Raw genomic sequence first — 22347 nt, 5'->3', positions numbered from 1 at the left:
ATTTGCTTCTGACATGTGGCTGAGATACAAGGCTCTGGGATCAACAAATCCAGAGATGAACATTTTTTTTTCGGCCCTTGTAGGTTCATCCACGCTGTGTCATCAGTCTGCATCAGAGCTGGCTCTCTCAATTCACCCTTATTCTTCCAGTTCCAGGGCCAATAAACAGCATGCTCAAGAGGGAGCCCATCCCTGGCACTGCTCGCTGTCTGCCATCCTCCGTCCTCCTAGTTCAATGAGACTGTCAACAGTGCTGCTTAGCCTCTCAATCACTTCTGGGTTCACAAGAGAAAGGTGTGGGACCAAAGAGACAGTACAGGAACTGAAGTGCATGTCTTGCATGCAGCCAACAGGGGTTTAACCCCAGCACCACATGGTCTGCAGCCCTGGAGAGACCTGAGCACTGCTGGGTGGGGGCTGGATAGCCCTGCAAGTACGGTGGGAGTGGTCTGGATAACCTCTGGCATCACAAGACACTAGCACCCTTGCATCTTCAAGCCCTCACCCTAAACCATACCCTACCTGGCCATATAATGCAAGGGTGGAGGGGAGGGAAGTACACCCAGGTCTCCTGAGTAGTTTGGGAGACAATCCCCTAAAATAACCCAACCTAAAATGGTCACATATTCCGATTTCCAAGTCCTCTCAGATAGTGACTATTTCCTACCAACCTTATTAGATCTCCATGCCATTAAAGTTCAATATTTTCTTTGCTTTGACAGACTAGTTCTAATTGTCTGCTATTACTAGAAGCAGAAATTCTTTGACTTTACTTATGTATCTGTTGGTTTTTTCTTTATAATACTGATACTGTTGATGAATATTGTGATCTGTAATGAGCAGAGCTTCTGTCAAAAAATATTCTCTTTGCGCTTTTAATCTCAAGTTTGCATGGGCATCTCAAATTCAGTCTTATTAAATTCGTCAGACTTTTCTTTACCATTTACCCAACAATCAAATTTCCATCTTCAGAATGACCTTTACTTCCCTTCCAGTAACCTAGTCTCTATCAGTGTTTTTGTTTTGGTTCTGTTTTCTCGTTCTCCTTTATCTAACAAATCCCATACTAAGACATGAACCAAGGAAGGCCAATGGCTCAAACCCAACCAGTGTGTGATACCAAACAACTAGAATAGGGTGGGAGAAAAGCAGAGCTCCTGTCTGGACCAAGGCCCTTTTCTGCATTTGCAACAGGAAAGAGATGCTCAAGCTGGTGGGGAGTAACTGTCTGGATATTGGGGAGAAAAAAGTTTTTAGTACAGGATGATACATTCTCTACCACACAGATCAATGGTTCTCAGTGTAAGAGGCGATTTTATCTGCCAGGGAAAACTTAGCTAAGTCAGCTAGATCTTTGGTTGTCAAAACTGGAGCTGTGATAATCAAAAGTCCAGTGATGACATTTTACTGAGAATTCATTCTAACAGCAGCGAATAACCCAACCTAAAGTTTCAAGTGCAGGATGAGGGGTGTAGCTCAGGCATGAGATGCAGCATATGCCTTGCATGTATGAGGTCCTGGGTTTGATCCCAAGACAGCAAAAACAATTTTATTAAATTCCCATCTGGGCTGGACTGAGAGCTCAGTGGGATGCATCAAATACTTTGCATAGGACAAGAGGTTGGTTGGCTCCCCAGCACCACCTGGAGTGACATCCAAATGTATAAAGCCAGGAGTAGCTCCTGAGCACTCTGTGTACCGGCCCACCACAGAGAGAAAAGAATAAACTACCATAAGGCACAAGTACTGCAGCAAAAGAGAATGAGGCTCTATATAAAGGCACAGCAAAAAGATTTATTTTTTAAAAGGAATACTACTGCAGCAGGCCAGGGGACAGGCATTACCCAACAATAGCTCCAATCTTATCGTTTTCAGTTATAGGAATACACAGCATTAAGTAGGCTGGCTTCCAGTGAAATATCTATCACACAGCTGCAAGATACGGTATTCAACACTGGGATATAAAGTCTTAATTTGCCACAATTAGACTTTAGAATATTTCTATATTTAAGGTGCTTTCATTTTGCTTATGTCTATTTTTTATAGATGTCATGCCACTGGAGCTGAAGGAGCTGGTAGCAGGGACAGTGCCTGGGGCTTCGTGCAGAGTTGATGGCCCAGACCTTTGACCATTTCCCCAGCCCTTTTCTAGTATCCTTTTTTCAGTCTTTTAACATAACTTCCCCACTGCATAATTTATAGATCGTCATCATCATCCCGTTGATGGTCGATTTTCAAGCGGTCTCAGTAACGTCTCCATTCGTCCTAGCCCTGAGATTTTAGAAGCCTCTCTTTACTCGTCCTTCCCAACGGTGCCGCACTGGAGGCTCCATCAGGGTCAGGGGAACGAGATCCATCATTGTTACTGGTTTTGGCATATGAATACGCCATGGGGAGCTTATTTTTAAATTCTATATAAAAAGGAGTTTAAAATCCACACTTCCATAACAAAGTTTGAGAAGCAGCTTTGATTTCCCTTTGACCAAAAAACGAGGGTTACTCCTTTTACTTCTCCATCCCCACTTTCCTTTCACTTCAACTGGGAGACAGGCCTTTTTCTGATGTATCTTTTAAATTTTATCTTTTGAATTTTTTAATTTTTCAGCATGAGGGTCTTTAATTTGCTTGATAATAATCATGTTTGCTATCCTAAGGTAAGGTATGGTAAGCTAGTTTCAGTGCTCACTGTCAGGCTTTCATTGTGATACAGCTTTTCCTTTCCTGGGGTAGTTAGTTATTTAAATTCACCTTTGACAGGTAGGATACATCTTTTAATAGTATTTTTCAGGAATATGATGGTGGTTAGTCAATTTCCTAGAGTTGCTGTTGATTTCACAAGCCACTATCTGGCTAGAAACAATTCTGCTTTTGTAGATTACCAAAAACCAAGATAATTCTTTCTAAAATTTTTGTTTTTGAGTATTTTTAACAATATTTTTGGGATACGCTTAATGACACTTCTTTCATAGTGAGTATCTTCCAAAGACCCTCAGATAACTCACTTACTGCTTATCAATTCTGGAATTAAAATCTATCCAAAGCTCCATGGGAACAGACAGCAGACTGCTTTTTGTTTCCTCTCCCTTCATTCAACAGAATAGCTGAATTCCAGTCAAAAACCTCCTCTGCACTCTAAAATTAAAAGAACTGGAATTTCAGAACTTGTTTCCAAAGTCTATTTAATATTCTAGATAATTCAAAAAAGAATCAAACAGCTGAGAGACAGAGGAGCTATTGTATTAAAATCAAAGATACAGAGAATGGTGCAATACTTGGAAAACTATAAAATCTGATGGGAAATATTAAATCATATTTAAGTGAAAGAGATTCCAAGTTAATTGATTAAATATGGCAACACTCTATTGATTCCTTTAAAAACTCAAAGAAATCTCCACCAAAATCCCAGCTGGTTTTCTTTGTAGAAACTGACAAGGTGATTGAACATTTCTATAAACACACCGGAGCCCAGAATATCCAGAGCAGTCTTGAAGAAAGAAAATAAAGTTGGTAAACTCAATTCCAAATTTGAGAATTTACTACAAAACTGCATTAATCAATACTGTTTCTTTGCATAAGGATAAACACATACATAGTGGATCGATCACACCACACAAAAATATTCATTCAGAATAGACTGCTGACCTAATGTCGGAGCTAGGACTACACAATTCTTAGGGGGCGGAAATAAATTAAAACAAGAAACTGTGACCTTTGATAAGGGAAGGATTTCTCAAATATACCAAAAGCAGAGCAACTGAAGAAAAAACAACTTAGACCATCAAAATTAAGATGTTCTATGCTACCAATCATGCCAACATGAAAATAGGCACTTTTCGGTAGGCTGGAACCACAGTACAGTGCGCAGGGGGCTTACCTTGCATACAGCTAACCTGGGTTTGATCCCCAGCACCCTACAGGATACCCTAGTACCATTAGGAGTGATCTCTGAGCACAGAGCCAGGAGTAAGACCTGAGTGCTGGCAGATGTGAGCCAAAAAACAAAACAAAAAATTATTTTTCCCACTGTGTATCTGATTAGGTATTTCTATTCCGAACACGTAATGAAGTCCTATACCTTGGTTAAAAAATAAAAGCAACTTAATTTAAAAATGGAAAAGGAGGGGGCCGGAGCGATAGCACAGCGGGTAAGGCGTTTGCCTTGCACGCGGCCGACCCAGGTTCGATCCCCGGCATCCCATATGGTCCCCCAAGCACCGCCAGGAGTAATTCCTGAGTGCAAAGCCAGGAGTAACCCCTGAGCATCGCTGGGTGTGACCCAAAAAGCAGAAAAAAAAAAATGGAAAAGGAATGCCTAGCCCTTTCTCCAAAGAAGACATAAAAATAGGAGCTGTAAGTATATAAAAGCTCAAAATTAGTCATTAAAAAAAAATACAATACAAAACAATTTAGTATTAATATATAGCACTGTAGCACTGTCCTCCCGTTCATCGATTTGCTCAAACAGGCACCAGTAATGTCTCCATTGTGAGACTTGTTGTTACTGTTTTTCGCATATCGAATATGCCACGGGGAGCTTGCCAGGCTCTGCTGTGTGAGTGGGACACTCTCGGTAGCTTGTCAGGCTCTCCGAGAGGGAGGGAGGAATCGAATCCGGGTTGGCCAAGTGCAAGGCAAACACCCTACCCGCTGTGCTATCGCTCCAGCCCATTAATATATAATAGTCAATAAAATAAGAAAGTAACAAGTGTTGACAAGGAAAAGCTGAAACCCTGATACACAAGTGTCAAAAAAGCAAAATAGTGCAATCATTTGGAAAATGGTTTGGCAGCAAGTAAATGGTAAACAAGAAGTTACTATATGATCCACTGGTGGGTTAACTCCCTCAGGAAATAAAAACACATCCACACAATAATTTATACACAAGTGTTTATATTAACATTATTCATAATAAGCAAAAACTTGGGAAACAACTTAAATGACCATTCATTCACTGATGAAAATATAAAATCAGGCAGACATGATCTGAGAATTGAAAAACAAAACAAAGATTTGATATGTGCAACAACATGAATGAACTTTGGAGGGAAAAAAAATGAGCCAAATGAAAGACATAAATTGCGGGTACCCAAGATACAGCTCAAATGGCAGAGCACACGGACAGCATGCATGAGGTCCCGAGTTCAACCCCCAGCACCACAGAAAGAAAAAGAAAGAGGAAAATAACCTCAGACCATACTTGTGTGGTTCCATTCATATAAAATGTCTGGAATAAGCAAATCCACAGAGACAGAGGATCATACAGGGAAATGAAAATTTAAAGGTCATGGGTTTCTATTTAAAGTCATAAAAATGTTCTCCAACTGACTGTAGTGACAACTTCACACTATGCGTATGACAGGAACTACTGTACACCTTAAACTTAACTATATGGCATATGAATTTTATGAAAACTAGAGTGTTTAAAAATGAAAGATACTGGCCAGAATGACAGGACAGCGGGTTGAGCATCAGCCTTGCATGCGGCCCAGCCAGGTTCAACCCCCGGCACTCCACACGGTCCCGGGAGCACTGCCAGGTGTGATCCCTGAGCACAGAGCCAGAAGTGGAAGCCCTGAGCACAGCCAGTGCAAACCCAAAAAACCAAAAACCAAAAACAAAAAGACAAGAATAAAAGATGCTGTGGGGGAGTGGAGCAGAATTACAGCAGAAACTTAACTGGACTCCAAACAACTTTAAAGACAAATCTCTCTTTCAAAGACCTTGTCAGTCGGGTTAGTGGCCCAGCGACAGGATAGGAGCCTAAGCAAACCTGACCAAAATGAATCTTGAGAAGGTGAGAAGGCTCAAAGGAACAGAAGGCAAACCTTGCATGCAGGGGCCCAAATTTAATCCCTTGCACCACATGGCCCCTCCGCTCCGCCCCTCCAAAGCACCGCAGGGGTGACTCCTAAGCGCCAAGCCAGGAGCAGCCCCCAAGCACCCCCAGACATGGCCCCAAAAGTCAAATGAGAGGCGGCAAAGAGAAAGTAAGAAAAAAAGACAGTTTTTGTGGCAGGGCAAGGGAGCGCTGGAAGGACGCCATGCCGTATGCACCTGTCAGGGCAGCCCCTTTCTGAAAGGGGGTCAGGACGCAGGATTCAGAGCTCATCTGTTCCTCTGCCCCGCGCGTGCAGGCACCTCTGGGCAGCCTGTCAGACGGGAACTCCTCCTCGCCCCTGGCAGCTGGCATCCTCACTCAGTCCCAACTTCCGAACAGCGGTAGCGTGGTCTTACCCCCCCCCCAGGCCCCAGGCCCACGCCCCTTGCTGCCCCACCCGCCCCGGGCTTACTGGGCTTGGGGACTCAAGGTAAAGTCAGCCCCACAGAGTTTAGGCGGGGGGGAGGGGGGGGCAAAGGGCGTGACACCCCAAAACAACTCGCCCTGTGGACCAGCGTTGGTTCTGGTGTCTGAGTCCCACTCCACACTGCCGGGAAGCCCGCTGGGGGCTACGTCCACTGAGCCCTTTCAGGCAGGACTCCTCTTGGCATGACCAGACCTCACTCTAAGTGGCCTGATTTAAGAGATCTCTGATGTTTTTCTGGATTGGTTCTCAGGGAAACGATCTTTTTTATTTTTTGAAGTGCAGGCAAGTGTCTCCTTGACCAGCAGCTGATATTAATGTCGGGCCCTGTCTTTTTGTAGGATTATGACCGCAAGAAAGAAATATACTGAATGCAGAGCCTTCCCTGGGAATATATGTGAAGAAGCAGGGTTGGATTATTTTAGTCTGAGTGTGGAGTAAAAGCTGATCTGCACAGGGGCCTGAGCGACAGTCAAGCGGGGAAGGCATTTGCCCTGCACGCAACCCACCCGGGCTCAATCTCTGGCATCCCGTATGGTCCCCCGAGCACCGCCAGGAGGGATTCCTGACTGCAGAGCCAGGAGTTACCCCTGGGTACTGCTAGATATGACCCCCACCCCAGCCCCCCACCCCCCAAATTGATCTGGACAGAAAAATACCCCTTCAAAGGTAATAATCATTTTATTCTTAGGGTCCTGCATAAGGTTAAGTAGCCCTTAACACAGATATAATTGCGGAGCTCGGGGGAAAGAGGGTGTCAAAATCAGATTTTTTTTTTCCTTCATAACCCCATTTGGGGGACTTTCTGAGGAATTTAACTCAGAAGTTTATTGGTTCAATTACTGCATAGATTAATTCCTTAGGCCTGAGAACAGGTCAGTCCACTCAGAGTTGTGCGTAAATCCCCAATACGTTTTAGAGAAAAAGAAGAGTAAAAAGAAGAGTTTCATAGAGAGGAAAAATAATAAAGTCAAAATGGAAGTAAACTGCAAATTCAGTCAAGGGTTCTGAGCAGCGCGGGTTCTAGATTTCAGTCCTCAGGCACACGAATCTCTCGGGCGCTCTAGGTGCAACCTACATCAGCTTTCCCACCCAGCGTCCACGGCTCTTGGAGGGGGTCACTCTGGGTCTTAGTCAGGGCAAGCCAAAGTCACAGTCCAGAACTAGAAGGTTTCCGGATTCATTATCATTTACAAGCAAAAATGTAGAAACTTCCAAAAATGACCGATGGCTAGAATGTGATCTCCACCAGAATGCCAGTTACTGAAACACATTTCTTTCTCCACCATCATCCCGACAGTAAATAATTACAGCAACAAATTAAGTTGACCTCTAATCAATGTGGCCAGTAATTTTGCATAAGCCCAGTAAGAACAGACCCTATATACATTTTCTATTCTGGGCACCCCACTTGTTTCTAGGATTTTGCGGAGAAATCCTCAGGACTGGCTAAGGTCAGAGTAAAGGGCTCCGCTACCAGTGAGGAAACTACTATTTCTACCTTAGTAAAGAATGATTGCAGCAGGGAGTGAAAATCAAAATCTTGACTCAAGGGGCTATAGCGACAGCACAGCAGGTAGGGAGTTTGCCTTGCACGCGACCCACGGGTTGGATTCCCAGCATCCCATCTGGTCCCCTGAGCACCGCCAGGCGTAATTCCTGAGTGCAGAGCCAGGAGTAACCCCATGCACGCCAGGTGTGACCCAAAAAAAAAAAAAAAGAAAGAAATGAAAGGCAGAACTGAGCGGGGAATTCAAACCAGCCCAAAGAAATTAGCAACAGCAACTCCCAGCCAAGTGCGGCTGTCTCGGCCTTCCTCTCTCCACCAATGTGCCTCATCTCGTCCTGCCCTGGCGAGGCCTGCAGTGAGCGGAGGTGTGCCTTAGGGCACTGCCCTGGAAGAAATCCGCTGTTCCTTCTGGTACCCACCGCTTCGCAGCCCACCTTTCCTTCCCTGGCCTGTATGAAAACCCCTTCCCGTGGCCAGGCAGACAGATGGAAGCTCTGACGTGAGTCCACCATCTTCCAATCTGCTGCCATGCTGATGAATAAATGTTGCTCTCCACCCGCAGGGTTGGGGGGGGCATCCTACCTGCCACACCAACCAGGCATTACCCAGAGTCACCCTGACGCAGCCCCCAAGCAAGCAAAGGAAGCTAGAGGCGGGCGCTGGGCCTTTTCAGTACCGTTAGGGAGTCAACCTCAGCCTCACTGAGGGCTGGGAATGATCCAGTTTCCCGGGCAACAGCTGGGCAGGTCTCAACCTCCCCTAGCTGCAAAGTCCTGCCCTCCCAAAGACGGAGCAGGGGCTGGCCCATCTGGAAACTCCCGTTTGGAGGCTGCAGGGCCCTGAAAACACTGCGACTGTGAGCCTGGCCGAGCACTGCAAGCTACCCGACTGGACTCTCCCCTTCCCTGGAAGAGGGCTCAGGGCTCTGGAAAGGTCTGCATTTTCCTTTCTGTGCTAGGAGCAGAGAGAACTGGTTTGGGACAGGTAAAACTGGCTCAGGACAATGAGTGGTCCCACTGCGGGCTTCCTCCCAGGGAAGCGGAGTGTTTCTGCAGTGAAATCAGGACCTCTGGGGCACTAATGGGTCTTGTCCACAGAAGGGAAAAGAAAGGCTACTACAAAGAAGAAGGATTTCTTCCTGGGTTTATGCAAACACACACACTGCCACGAGGCATAGATACCCAAGGTAACTGGAAAAGAGAAAAATGCTCCAGTTCTACTCACAATTAGAAGCGATTTAACAGGCTGCTGCAGGTCATAACTCAAAAAGGAAAAGTTTTTAAACCTGCAACAAGTAAAATATACAGTTTCAAACCATAAAAAAAAAAATCTAAAGATGATATCCATTTCAATATTCCATATAGTCCTACAGAGAAAAACTGCATTTTTTTTAAGTTTCTGGATAAATCTGCACTCTGCAGTATTTGTCAGTTGTTTTTATCCTTCAGATTTCTCTGAAAACAATGCGACAAAACACTTCTGTAAGTGGCAAGAAGCTTTAGCAGGTCCACAATTAAAGATTCTATTATAACACAAACGGTAAGGAAGTTTGCACAATTTTGTGACATACAATTTCCTAAAATATCCAGAACTGGGTCCTTCATCAAAACTATGTAATTTTAGAATGTCCAAATGATCTTTACATATATGTTAAAAAATATACAACATGTCCCTGTGACACTTCCCATGTGACACTTCCCATAGAGTTTTAATATGACCAAACAGACCTAATCCATATATATTTCTCTTTCCATACGGGAGAAATTATGGAATGCCTTAAGAACTCTTCTCAGACTTTTCCTATTTATTTTCCCATGAACTAATCAAGATTCAGAACTCTGATTTCTAGCAAGCTTTACCACAAGTATGAAAGTTTTAACATGCACAAATTACGATAAATCATTAATTACTTATTTAACCAAAGGGGCAAAGATTTTAACCCTGCAAATAAGAGGCTAGAAGGTGACTGGGCTCTGCATGCTGAGACCTGGGTCCAGTTTCCCACCCCAACCCTCTACCTCTCCGCCAACAACTGTCAACGAAGTAACAGCACAAAAACCAAGATGAGCTTTAAAGACTTTATGGTAAAACTAATGTGGCTAATATGTGTGTGTGTAGGGGGGGGTTATGCATATATTTTTCATTTTGTTTTGGAAGCCACACCTGATGATGCTCAGGGGCTACCCTTGGCCCCGCGCTCTGGGATCACTCCTGGTGGTGCTCAGGGGACCATAAGGTGTCAGAGATTAAACCTGGGTCAGCTGTGTGCAAGGCAAGCACCCTACCCGCTGTACTATCTCTCCAGTTTGATCTGAAATATACTGAGTTACTATAACAACATCTACCTTCATTTACTACGTGGGCTACTTAACAATTTACAGTCTAAAAGAGCTAATTGCCATTTTAGAGGTACTTTCATCCTTTCAGCAAAAGGAACTTAAAATTCAACTTTACTAAAATATAGACATTAAGGCTTAATTTTATAATACTTGCAACAATTCATTAGAAATCTTAAACTAATTTGACCATCAGGTTTCTTTCCCTAAGATTTCTTCATAAATTTTCACACATTTATTTTCCTTTTAGTCTGTCCCACGCCCTTTATTCTGCTTCACAAAGCACCAATTTTCACTTTAAAACAGAAATCCTTCCGCGCACACCCCCCCATGAAGATTCATTGCAACTTTTATTGCTCTATCCCACTATGTAGCACTGTCTGTAGCACTGTCTTCCTGTTGTTCACTTATTTGTTTGAGCGGGCACCAGTACCGTCTCTATTGTGAGACTTGTTGTTCCTGTTTTTGGCATATTGAATACACCATAGGGAGCTTGCCAGGCTCTGCCGTGCAGGTGGGATACTCTCGGTAGCTTGCCGGGCTCTCTGAGAGCAATGGAGGAATCGAACCCGGGTCGGCCTCGTACAAGGCAAATGCCTAACCACTATGCTATCGCTCCAGTCATCCCATGATGTAATTCTAAAATTTCAACCAATCAAAAAAAAAAAAATATATATATATATATATAGAGAGAGAGAGAGAGAGAGAGCGCGCTCAGTATGGAGAGATGTCTGTGATTTGGCTTAACCTTTTGCCTTTCTGGTTAAGTTATTTGACCTGAATACTCCATACTAACATTCCTGGGTGGCATGAGCACAAGCAATTCCATCCTGTTTTCATACTAACCCAAAACCATGCATGGCCGAATCAGTTACCTTCCCTGAGTCAGATTAACGAACTCAATGGTAGAGGGAAAAAACTTTACAGGCATGCGCGTTTCAAACTAAAGAATTAAATCTTCTGAAGTGAGGCTTTTGATGGGCCACACACAGCGATGCCCCCAGGAAGCACTCCCAGCAGGCTCGGGGGACCCTACGCAATGCCACGGCTCAAACCCGGGCTGGCCGTGTGCAAGGCACACACCTATCCGCTAAGCTCTCTCCCCAGCCCCAAGAATTAAGGCTTAAGTCGATCAAAATCATGCCAGAGTATCTATTTCTTCTTCAAGCTTGGGCCGGGCGAGGCCAGTCACTCAAAGGGTTGGGGTGTGTGGCGAATACGCGGGGACCCTGACTTGAGCGTCCTGGCACCACGCGGTCTCCTGAGCACCAGCAAGCAGGCCATCGCCCTGAGCTACCCAGCCCTACCCCAAAAATACAAACAAGAAATAAAAAAGTTTACGACGTGCTAAGGCACCATAATCCCAATAATTAAGCCACCCCGATGTCAAATAAAAATAAAGGAACAAAAAGGCCAAGTGTGATTTGTGATTTTTCTAAGAGATTCCAGACTCATGAAATTTGGGTTTAAAGTACTTGGGGACTGCCAATATTTGTAAACTACAAGAATTTTCCGTGATTTCGCAGTTTGTTTCTGAGACTCGAATCAATTCATCTCATCTTTTTTCTTTCCATCTGCAGTTCTGAACTTAGTGTACAAGTGTTTTGGAAACTCTAGAATGTCCCTAGCAGCCATAAAACCTTAAGACACATATTTTGGTACTACTGCAAAGGTCAGACTCTTTGTTAAGATATGATCTTATGTTTTTTAAAAACCAGATTAGCAAGCCACGATGTTCTTATTTCTCCTCCTCCCCCCTCCTTCTTTTTTCCATTAATAAATTTAGGCTGAAGCTGGAGAACCCAGTAGTCTGAGCACACGCTTTGCACACGCCGAGGGAGGCCCAGATTCCATCTGTGGTGCCTCACGGTCCCAAGCACCACCCCTCGAGCAAACAGTAATAATAACAGAGTTAATAACAGAGCTGACAGGGCCAGGGAAATAGTCCAGTTGGTAAGGCACTTGCCTAGCGTGCAGCAGACCAGGGTTCGATCCCCAGCACCTTGGATGGTCCTCTGAGCCCCGCCAGGAGTGAAGTCCTAAGCAAAACCAGATGTACCCCCTCTGCTCCCCAAAAAAATGAGAAAACGGGAAATCAACTTCAGTGCGAGCTCTCTACTTTTCTCTAGGCCCGATAACAAACTGCGATGGACTTCTCCCTACCGCTTTTGCAGTCCTGCCTTTAACTCTGAGTCCAGGGCAGTTTAATTCCTAAAACTGCTGGCTGGTGACCTGTACAAACCTTAGTTAGTCGGTCACATTCACGATTAAATAATCAATCCTGTTGGTTTGTGTGGCTGGTTTTTGTTTTGTTTTTGAGATACTCACTAGAGCTAAGAATAAAGCATAACCCAAGCGATGATCTCCCCCCGCTCAGTCAACCCTAAAAATCCCCCAGTGCTTCTAAGCTGCAGGCCCGTTATGGAACCAAAGACTCCTCTAAGGGTGAAACGCTCGGGGTGTGCCCGTTTCCCAGGAGCCCGGGCAGGGGGACCAAGACCGAGCAGATGTCTCTTCCCTTCAGGAGACCTCACCTCTGGGAGGGAGGGCACCTTCCTTGCCCAGATCTGACAGCAAATGCATGCAAACCACCAGGCAGGGCAAAGTTCCTCAGTCCTTACATCTCCCCAAGTCATTCTGACCTGCAGGCACAAAGTCTCTCCCAGCCAGAGAGCTGGGCACGGGCAAGTGCACACTTAGAAAGATCCAGAAGCTTCGGGGGCGGGGGTGGTGTCACTGGAAGGACAATGATCTCAGGGAGAGGAACTAAGGCCCAGGCGGTGGAGGAGGGAGTACAAAAGACAGAGGAAGAAATGCAGTGGCTTTGGGGGCCCCTGTCGGGAGGCCGGGCCTTTGCCTAGAGTTTGCTGGAACGAAGGACGGGAACTCGGTCCTCGCCAGAACCCAGAGTGTGAACCCAAGGTGTTTTCCGGAGCCCAGCCCCTCCACGTCCATCAGGCCTCTTAGGGGACCCTTCAGACCGGAATCCCGCAGCAGAACAGGTAGAGAAGGGGCGAAGGGAACATGGCCCGGCGCAGGGAGAGCAGTGCCAGGAAGGGGGGGAGACGGGCAGGCCCCAAACAATCAAGCCTCTGTGCCGCGCCGGGTCAGGGCGCCGTGGACAGTCCCTCACGCTTCAGGGGATCCAGAGACAACAAAGGCCCTGGCAGCAGCGGGCCTGGTCTATCCCTGAGCACCCCAAGCTGCCAGGAGGGCTGTGGCCTGGAGTGGGGGCCCGAAGGTGGGGGTGTCCAGCCCCTCTTCTGGCTCCAGTCTGTTGTGGACACAAAGACAGGCTCTTGTCTGGCGCAACAGATCGGGCAAAGGAGAGGCTTTACTGGAAAACTGAAACAAGGAAAAGATGCTTAGGGGGGGCAGAGGGGGGGCGGCGCTGGAAAACTGAAACAAGGAAAAGATGCTTGGGGTGGCAGGGGGGGGCGGCGGTGCAGGAAGGCAAACGGGAGCCAGGAGAGAAGCTACCATTCCACTCGCCCGTCACAGGTCAGGCCTTGGGTTCCATTCTGGTCCGGTCACTTTATCCTTCCTGGGGGTGTGCATCAATCTGTCTTTGGGCAGCTTCTGGAATGAGAATTCCTCTTTGCCTGTGTCCCTTCTGGCAATTTCCACAGCGCCCTTCAGCCAACGCTTGGGGTTCAGAGCGAGAGATGGGCAGGCTCCTCCCAGTTTCCTGTCCGGTGCCCAGTCTGCCAGTGCTCTCACCTGGGCGTTCTGGGGATGTGGGAACAGTTACAGGTGAGAGGGGGCCCAAGGGCGGGATGGTTGGGGGGGAGGGGCCATGCAGAACAGTTTGGTGCCAAGATGACTGGGGCCAGAGCGACAGTATCATGGGTAGGATATTTGCCTTGCATGTAGCCACCCTGGGTTCAATCCCCCGCATCCATAGGCTCCCCAAGCCTGCCAGGAATGATCCCTGAGTGCAGAGCCAGGAGTAAGTACTACAGGAAGCAGCCCAAAATTTTTTGAAATTCTTAAAGAATTTTACCCATCCTGATATCGTACCACCAGTGAAAATGGCAGCATACTACGAAAGGCAAGCAACGACTTATTTTATTACAAAAATGTCAAATAGCTTTGATTTAGTTTAATCAATGGCTGAATAAATAGCAGTACTCCTATATTTTAAGAAAAAGAAGTTTTGATTTCACATGCCCCCCCAAACTAGGTAAGCAAAGCCAAAAATTACAAGTATTGGTACAACATAAAACCAGCTTCTACAAACACCTTCAAGTTTCATCCAAGCAAGAAAAATTTTTGGATTTTCTTCCTACAAATGGCAAAATACTACACACAGATTGCACAGACACACACACACTGAATCCAATCCACCGGCTGCTAACCAGCTCTGCCTTCCTTCTCGTTATTCCCACAATTGCCCCCAACTAATAGCATGTCAGATAGATTGTCCATCCATCCAGTTTTCTGCTTCAGTAGCAGCAAGAGCCTTTTAAAAAATCAGAATGTTACTCCTCATTAAAAACCCTGTAACTGAAAATAAATAAATACATAAATAAAGGTAATTGTTTTTTATGTTGCTCAGTGTAAAAGCAAACACCCTTCACAGGAGTCTACGAAAGTTCTATGTTCTTACACCCCCTTTACAGAAAGCCTGCCTCCGATCTCTACTTCCTACCTTTGTCCCCAAGGTCCACACCGTCTGGCCTTTGTCCTATTCTTGAAGAATAGGGTCCCATTGTGGCCCCATTCTCTTCTTTTTTGTTGTTATTTTCTTTTTTTAACCCCTATTCTCTCCTGCTATTCTGTTCTGTCAGAAACTGTAGTCCAAGAATTTTTCAGGTAGCACTGTAGCACTGTGGTCCCGCTGTTCATCAGGTATGTTTTTATATTTCTCTTCTTCATAAATCATCACTGGGGCTGGAGTGATAGCACAGAGGTAAGGCGTTCGCCTTTCATGCGGCCGGCCTGTGTTCGATTCCTCCGCCCCTCTCGGAGAGCCCAGCAAGCTACTGAGTTAATCGCGCCCGCATGGCAGAGCCTGGCAAGCTCCCATGGCAATACATGGCGTATTCGATATGCCAAAAACAGTAACAATAAGTCTCACAATTAGAGATGTTACTGGTGCCCGCTCAAACAAATCGATGAGCAACAAGATGACAGCGACAGTGTGACAGTGACAGTGACATAAATCTTCACTACTTGTGGCGTAATCGATATGCCAAAAACAGTAACAATAGGTCTCATTCCCCTGACCCTGAAAGAGCCTCCAATCATTGGAAAAGACGAATAAGGAGCGGCTGCTAAAATCTCAGGGCTGGGAGGAATAGAGACATTACTGGTGCCTGATCGAGTAAATCAACGAATAACAGGATGACAGTGATACACAGTGATAAATCTTCACTTCAGTAAAATAATTACTTCCTCAGATCTCCTTCCTCAGATCTCCTGTATTCAAGCGCTCTCTAACCTCCTCATCCTGCTCTATTTTACTCTACATTTATCATTCATTATCAATCAACTTCCCCCACTGAAATTTTCAGTAAGCTTCACAAGAGCCAGAACACGCTCTCACCCTAGCACCTAGAATACCCCCATATATAAAGAACAAATGGACAAAAAAAAAGAAAACCATAAAGAACATTATAATAACACTAAAAGTTGCTCTTACTGCCAAAAGCATTTTACCAATGGACAATGCAGGTCTCCACATTATTCCCCTGATGAAGTCAACCACAGGAATTACATGCTAAAGATTACATGCAAGGCAGCACAGGTGGTCTGAGAGACGTCAGTGCGATGAGAGCGAGCATCAGCACAGCAGTCAATCTAACCCACCTTCGGGCTGACCAGTTCTGCACACCAGCCCACAGGCCCATGGTTATAACCACTGCAGCACACCGGTGGTTTTCAACATGTCTACACCTGTAGACAAGCACCATGGGGGATTGACGACCACTACAGTAGCACACCTGCTAACCCATCTACTGCAGAGACTAAGGACACCAAAGGTGGCTGTGTTAATAACTAACAATGAAGCAGAGCCACCATCCCTGGGAGTCTGATCCACCTGACCCTCCACCCCTCAAAGCTGCGAATTTTCAAGCACAACAAACCCCACTGAAGCTCTCGCTAAACCTCAAAAATAAGATCTTGTTTCTTTTTATTTTTCTTTTTGGGTCACACCCGGCAATGCACAGGGGTTACCTCCTGGCTTTACACTGAGGAGATACTCCTGGCGGTGCTTAGGGGACCATATGGGATGCTGGGAACCAAACCCGGGTCGGCCGCGTGCAAGGCAAACGCCCTACCCGCTGTGCTATTGCTCCAGCCCCCCTTCCATTTTTGAGGAAGGATACTCGTGTCCTAGAACCTAAAGCATCCTGACAATTACACTACCTCCCGCATGACAGTAGATGTCAGTGAGTCTTCCAGAATACCGCGACCTCACAGAGGATGCCAGAACACAGTCCTCAATGACTGCTCGTTTCCATTTCCTTTCCACCAAAGATGGAAGACCAGAATTGCTACTTCCATTGTAGTCTGGCACAGGAAAAGAAACCAGATGTGCCTCTGGTGGTCTTTGGTGGTGGCTGTTTGGGGAAGGGGGTCTCCCAAGCAGCCCACAGGGGCCCAGGGATACTCAGCCATGCTGTATGCGCCTGACGGTTCGGCCCTTAGGCCAGCTGACGCAGTGCTGTTTGGGCCTAGCGGCGCCAGGACTACCAAGAGCTACGTCCAGCAGTGCCTGGGGGACCATGCAATGTTGGGGGTCCAAAGTGGGGCCTCCCTGTGCAAAGCACGCACTCTGGTCCTTGGAGCCACGGCATGGAGCCCCCACCGCTCCCGCTCGGCAGCTGTGCTCGTCTCCCAAGTGGAGCAAGTGGTACCTCATCTTCGATGGTGCTGAAGACGCCATCCAGAGAGGCAGCTGCAAGAGGACCATGAGGGAGGGAAGGAGAGGGAAGACGCCACTGACAGTCGTCAGCAGAGCAGCGCAAATACATCAGTGACAGAGGTGACCACCAACCAGGCCCACATCCAGGAAGGTGCACACACTGTCCTGGATTATCGTGGGCCTTTAGAAACCACTTTTTCCCCACCCATGAGAAATTAAAGTCAGTCTTCGAAAAACAAAGTTCAGAACTCACTACAAGGGGAAAGCAAACGTAACACTAATGTTCTTTAAAAGATGTACTGCCCAGTGTCCTGGCTAATACTGTCCACCTGAGACCCAGTTCAAGATTTTCCTTCTCACGCAGTGTAGCCTTAAGTTGTCTCGTTTTGGGCATATTAAGCATAATTCTTCTACATCACCCATCATGAAGCGGAAAGGTAACAAAAGGTAAAGAAAATTACCTCCAGGATAATGTCTCAGGAAATGTAAAGATTTATATAAAGTAAATCAAGATAAATATACCAATAGTCACCATAGTCATACTGCCTCAATTATCAAATACACATTTTTAATCCTCTGAAATAAAGATGTTTAAAATTCTTGTCTGAATAAAATGTCCTCAGCCACCAAGCAGAGATATTACACATTATCATTATCACTCCACCTAGTTTCCTAAATTTGAGATCTCTATTAGGCGTGTGAAACAGCTTTAAGACTGCCTTACAGCTTGATAAAAAAGAAAATTAACTGCATTTGATCCATCACATGCCATCAAAAGGCAATGAAATTAAAGGCAGTAGAAATGATTACATCTTCAGAATGGATCAGAACAATGTCACCTCTACAAAAGGCCAGTTTGAGCCATGTATTGAGGACTCTCCATCACCAGCACTACAAAACTTCTAAGAAACTGGAGGTGTTTGACATCTAAGGAAATTTACCTCAGTTCAAGGGAAAAACAAAATTGCGAACTTAAGAGTGAGTGCCATCAACATCAAGTCTTCTGTACACCACAAATATTCTAAATCCTACAGGTGCTGCAGACATAAAACTCATTACGGGGCTGGAGTGTCGCAGACAGGGAACTTGCATGGCAGCAGCTGAGCTGGCTTCAACCCCCAGCACCCAGTACGGTTCCCAGAGCCCCACCAGGAATGATCCCTGAGCACAGAGCCAGGAGAAAGTCCTGAGCCAGGGATGACCCAGCCCAAAACAAAAACAAAAAGGGAAATGATATAAAGTATTCAAAAGATAAAGATTCTGTTTCAAAATAAATGCAAGAGATAAAACAAATAGGAAATCACCTGAGAAAAATGTATTAAAAATTAGTAAGAAATAGGGGCCGGAGCGATAGCACAGCGGGTAGGGAGTTTGCCTTGCATGCAGGTGTGACCCAAAAATAAAATAAAATAAAATAAAAAAAATTAGTAAGAAATAACATACTCTTGCACTGAATTACTAAGTGTCTGCCTTTTAGTTGTAAACATTTCCAGATTTCTATTGCTTAGAGGCATAAGTAGTCTCTTTTTCATCTTTGCTGACGCAGCTACTTCATAGCTCAAGCACTAAGATTAGTTCTGGGCATCATCCCGGAAGGGAATAACGAAGAAACGAGTTTTACTGACAGATGATACGATTTTCATTGTTCCCGTTTAACATTTCCATGCATTCCCTATAGTTCAAGGGCCTTTCGAAGCACTTTAAAAGCCACATCATATGAGGACTCGACACAGAGAACACGATACTTCTTGGCAAAGCATCTCAAGGGCTATCGTGTATACAAGGTAGCCCAATTTACTGTGCCAAGCCATAAAAAAAGAAATAGAACAACTCAAGAGAGATTTGAGCTCTGGAAGACTCTGAGAGCTGTCCAACGGCAGGATGTCTCTACAGGGCTCCGACTGTCAAGATGAAATGCAGAAGAAATTAATAACTACTATTAAATGCCACTTGTATGTTATAAAAGTTATTTGCATTACAGTGGCTCCTGATGAACAAGAACGTTTACAAGACCTCGCCACGGTTTTGAAGTCGGAACTATTCACTGCACTCCCAGCTTAACTTCGCAGAGTCAGCAGTCTCCTTTCATCTCGAGGCGTGACTATCCTCTCCTATGTAAGGATAAAGCTACACGCTCTGCAGGGTTATTGCGGGCATTAAATACGATAACGCAGGCATACACTACTCAGCGCAGTGCCGGCACTACAGAAATGCTATCTGGGATGGTGATAATCATCATCAGGTCTCAGAAGGAATCTCCACCGTAAACACACCGACCGCGTGACGTGAAGTGGTATGACAGTATGGCTCTGCTATGCACTGATCATGCCAGAACACCCCAAATATATGGCTTGCTTGAAGGAATTTAAAAAGCATTTTATCTTTTGTGATTTGAAAGAAAATATGTTCTGAAAATGCAAATGAAGTTTCAGGTTAGTAAAATATCAAGAATGACAGTAGTAGAAATTTTGCAGTCACAAAACAAAAAGGAATTAAAGAAACAGCACATTCAATAGAAAGTATCTCATACAAGAGATGACACTGTATAAGTCGGGTGGGGAAGACTAACAATTACACTGGCCACGGAAGAATGTCAAGGAATAAATGAACCACTGGTTACAGTTATGGATATACAAACAATATGAAAGCAGCTAAGTACAATGCAAGCATATGGAATATCAAAGCAATTTTGAAAATGAATTTCAGCGAGCTAAGAAAGAGTTTAAGGGTATTTATGATTCTAATCACTTTGAACAAAATTTGTACTCCAACAAACCAACTTCTAAATACTGGACTACAAAATATGGGAAGGGGATCTATATGCAAATATGTGAGTATTTATGTGTATGCATAATAGCCCAGCAATTCAGTATCTTCAGTGATGAACCAAGAAAACCAGGTCTAACACAGTTTGTCATCAAACTTTAGTCAGCCTGTAAGATAAAACATCATCAGAATGAAAACCAAATCTGAACCAAATCTGAAATACTTCCTCATAATTTATAATAACCCATCTTTCACTCAGAGAGCACATATCTAACTAAAACTGTTTCTCCAATGGTTAGAACAAATACTATCAACAATTATTTTGCTTAGTGCAACTATGGTATAATCAACTTAACGTGGAGATGAAGGAATGTAGCAACAAAAAAGTTCCAGGAACTTTTTAGAGAAATTAAAGATACAATTCAGAACACATATGTTAGCTGTGCAGCAAAAAGAAATCTCATTTTTTCCATCTCAACTTTTGCTCTTGCTTTTGATAAGCCTAAAGTCCGATGGAATTAGAGGTGTGTATCCTCTGGCAAGTATTTTATTAATGTATATTATATGAGCAGACAGTCGAGAGTATTCTAACCGATTGCACACGGAAATAATGTTCAGCCACAGCAGATTTTTCAGCAGTATTTGCCAACTACTGCTAAAGACGACTTACTAAACTTTTAAAATACCAGCGCTCACATTAGTTTCCATTAATAAACTGACCTTCACTTAAAAATTAACCCGGTCACACTGTTTTCAGTAGATGCTTTGAGAGAAAGCGAAAAGTAGAAATACTGTTCCTGAACGGCAAATGGCACTACTTTGCTATAGAGGCCAAGAAGTGATGAAAACTCGTAGCATCATAGTATTTTGAGTCAAAGATGACTATTACTATCAGCAATTAGCAACACACACCAAAATAATAATAATAATAATAATCTCCAAACTCTACCCCAAGGAAACCGTAGCCGTTGGGAGTCACTTTTCTTGCCCTTGGGTACCAAATGCCCACAGATTTCTACCAGGTGGCTTCCATAAACCAACCGATATTCTACCTTAAAAGCAAAGGACAGACACTTTGTATCCGCTTTTGCTGAAAGACACACGGCAGGCGGCGGGCAGGTGGAAATCAACAATCAGTTTCCAGCGTGGCCAGGAGCTCGAGGTTGAGAAAGGGGCAGCTTCTCTGGACGCCACTCAACCCCCCGCGGAGGTGAGAAGGGGGGAAGGGGAAACGCCAAGAGTTCCAGGAGCGAAGGAGGGGGTGCCGTCTCAAAGGCACACGAAAACCAGCCTCCCCAAGGCAACTCCGGGGTGGGCACCGCGGAAGCAGGCACTTCCCGGGCGCCCCCCCCCTTCCCGTCCCCCCAGACCCGATGCCCTGGCAGGCTCCCCCGGAAGGGCTCGGGGATGCGCGCCGGGCATCTGGCCCGGATGCGGCGGCCGGGGAAGAGGGAGCGGAGGGTCCGCGGCTGGGGGGGAGGGAGAGAGACGGGGGCCGGCGGGGTCGGGAGAGGAGGAGAGGGGCGAGCACTCCTCACCGTGATTATCTTTCTGCCCGATATTGTGCGTGCGGATGAGCGAGGACAGTCTCCTCACATCCCCCTTGAAGACGCACTCGTGCACCGGGTAGTGCGCCGAGAAGCTGCCTCCGTCGGCGACGAGGGCCACGGGGCTGGCGTCGGCCAGCAGCGCCGGGGCCGGGGAGGTGGCGGTCAGGGCGGCGGGGTGCAGCGGCGGGGCCGGGGCGCCGGGGCCGGGCGCGGCGGGCGGCGCGGGCTTGAGCGGCAGCCGGTGGTGGTGGTTGCTGAAGATCTTGGGGCAGCCCCGGCCGCCCTTGCCGCCGCCGCCGCCGCCCGTGAAGGTGCCGCCGAGGGCCGCCGCCGCTTCCTCATCGCCGGGCTCCAGCAGGTCGCCCTCCTCCTTGCTGGGCTTGTGGTCCCTCCGCAGCGAGCGGATCTTCTCCCCGGTCATCGCCGCCGCCGGGGCGCGACCGCAGATCCGGGAGGCTCCCCGCCGGCGACGGGGCGGGCGCTGCGGCGGCGGCGGCCGCGGGCGATTAGAGCGGTGGCCGGGCGCCTCCGGCGCAGCATGAACTCCCAGGGCGCCCCCGAGCCCGGGACAAACGCATCTCCCGGCGCGCTCAGAGCCGGCTCGCGCCTCGGCACCGGGGGGAGGCGCGCTCGCTGGGAGGAGCCAGCGCTCAGGGAACCGCCGCACCAGGTTCCCCCGTCCCAGCCGCCGCCGCCACCAGCTCACACCGAAAAACAGGGCACGGCCATCTTGCCCCGGCCCCTCTCGCGAGAGTTGCCGCGGGGGGCGGGGGAGGCGGGAGAAGGGGGCTAGCCGGAAAACACCGCGAGAACAGAGCCGCGCGCGACTTCCCTCCCTCGTGCGCGCGCGTGCTCCCTCGCGGCTTCGGGTGCCGGCGCTTGCCGGGGGCCGAGTGTTTTCGCCGCCGCAGCCGGTGCTCCGCGGGGACGGACGTGCCCCTTGGGTGGCAGGGGGGGACTTGGAACACCTAAGTCCGCTTTGGGGCTCGTTGACCACGTTCCAAACGGGGTC

The 22347-nt window shown here is 46.7% G+C and overlaps 1 protein-coding gene across 1 annotated transcript in view; it reads right to left on the bottom strand.

The window, feature by feature from the left end:
- ANKRD13C (ankyrin repeat domain 13C) overlaps positions 1–22069 on the bottom strand; it is a 75778-nt gene extending 53709 nt beyond the window's left edge. Inside the window, exon 1 of the mRNA XM_055138685.1 lies at positions 21324–22069. Coding sequence (XP_054994660.1) covers positions 21324–21756 — 433 coding nt within the window. The 5' untranslated portion in view covers positions 21757–22069. The remainder of the gene's footprint in view (positions 1–21323) is intronic.
- Positions 22070–22347: the final 278 nt, after the last annotated feature.

This window comes from Sorex araneus, chromosome 5, assembly GCF_027595985.1.
Source record: "Sorex araneus isolate mSorAra2 chromosome 5, mSorAra2.pri, whole genome shotgun sequence".
In the NCBI taxonomy this organism is placed as follows: Eukaryota; Metazoa; Chordata; class Mammalia; order Eulipotyphla; family Soricidae; genus Sorex; species Sorex araneus.
This window is presented reverse-complemented; position numbering and strand designations above follow the sequence as displayed.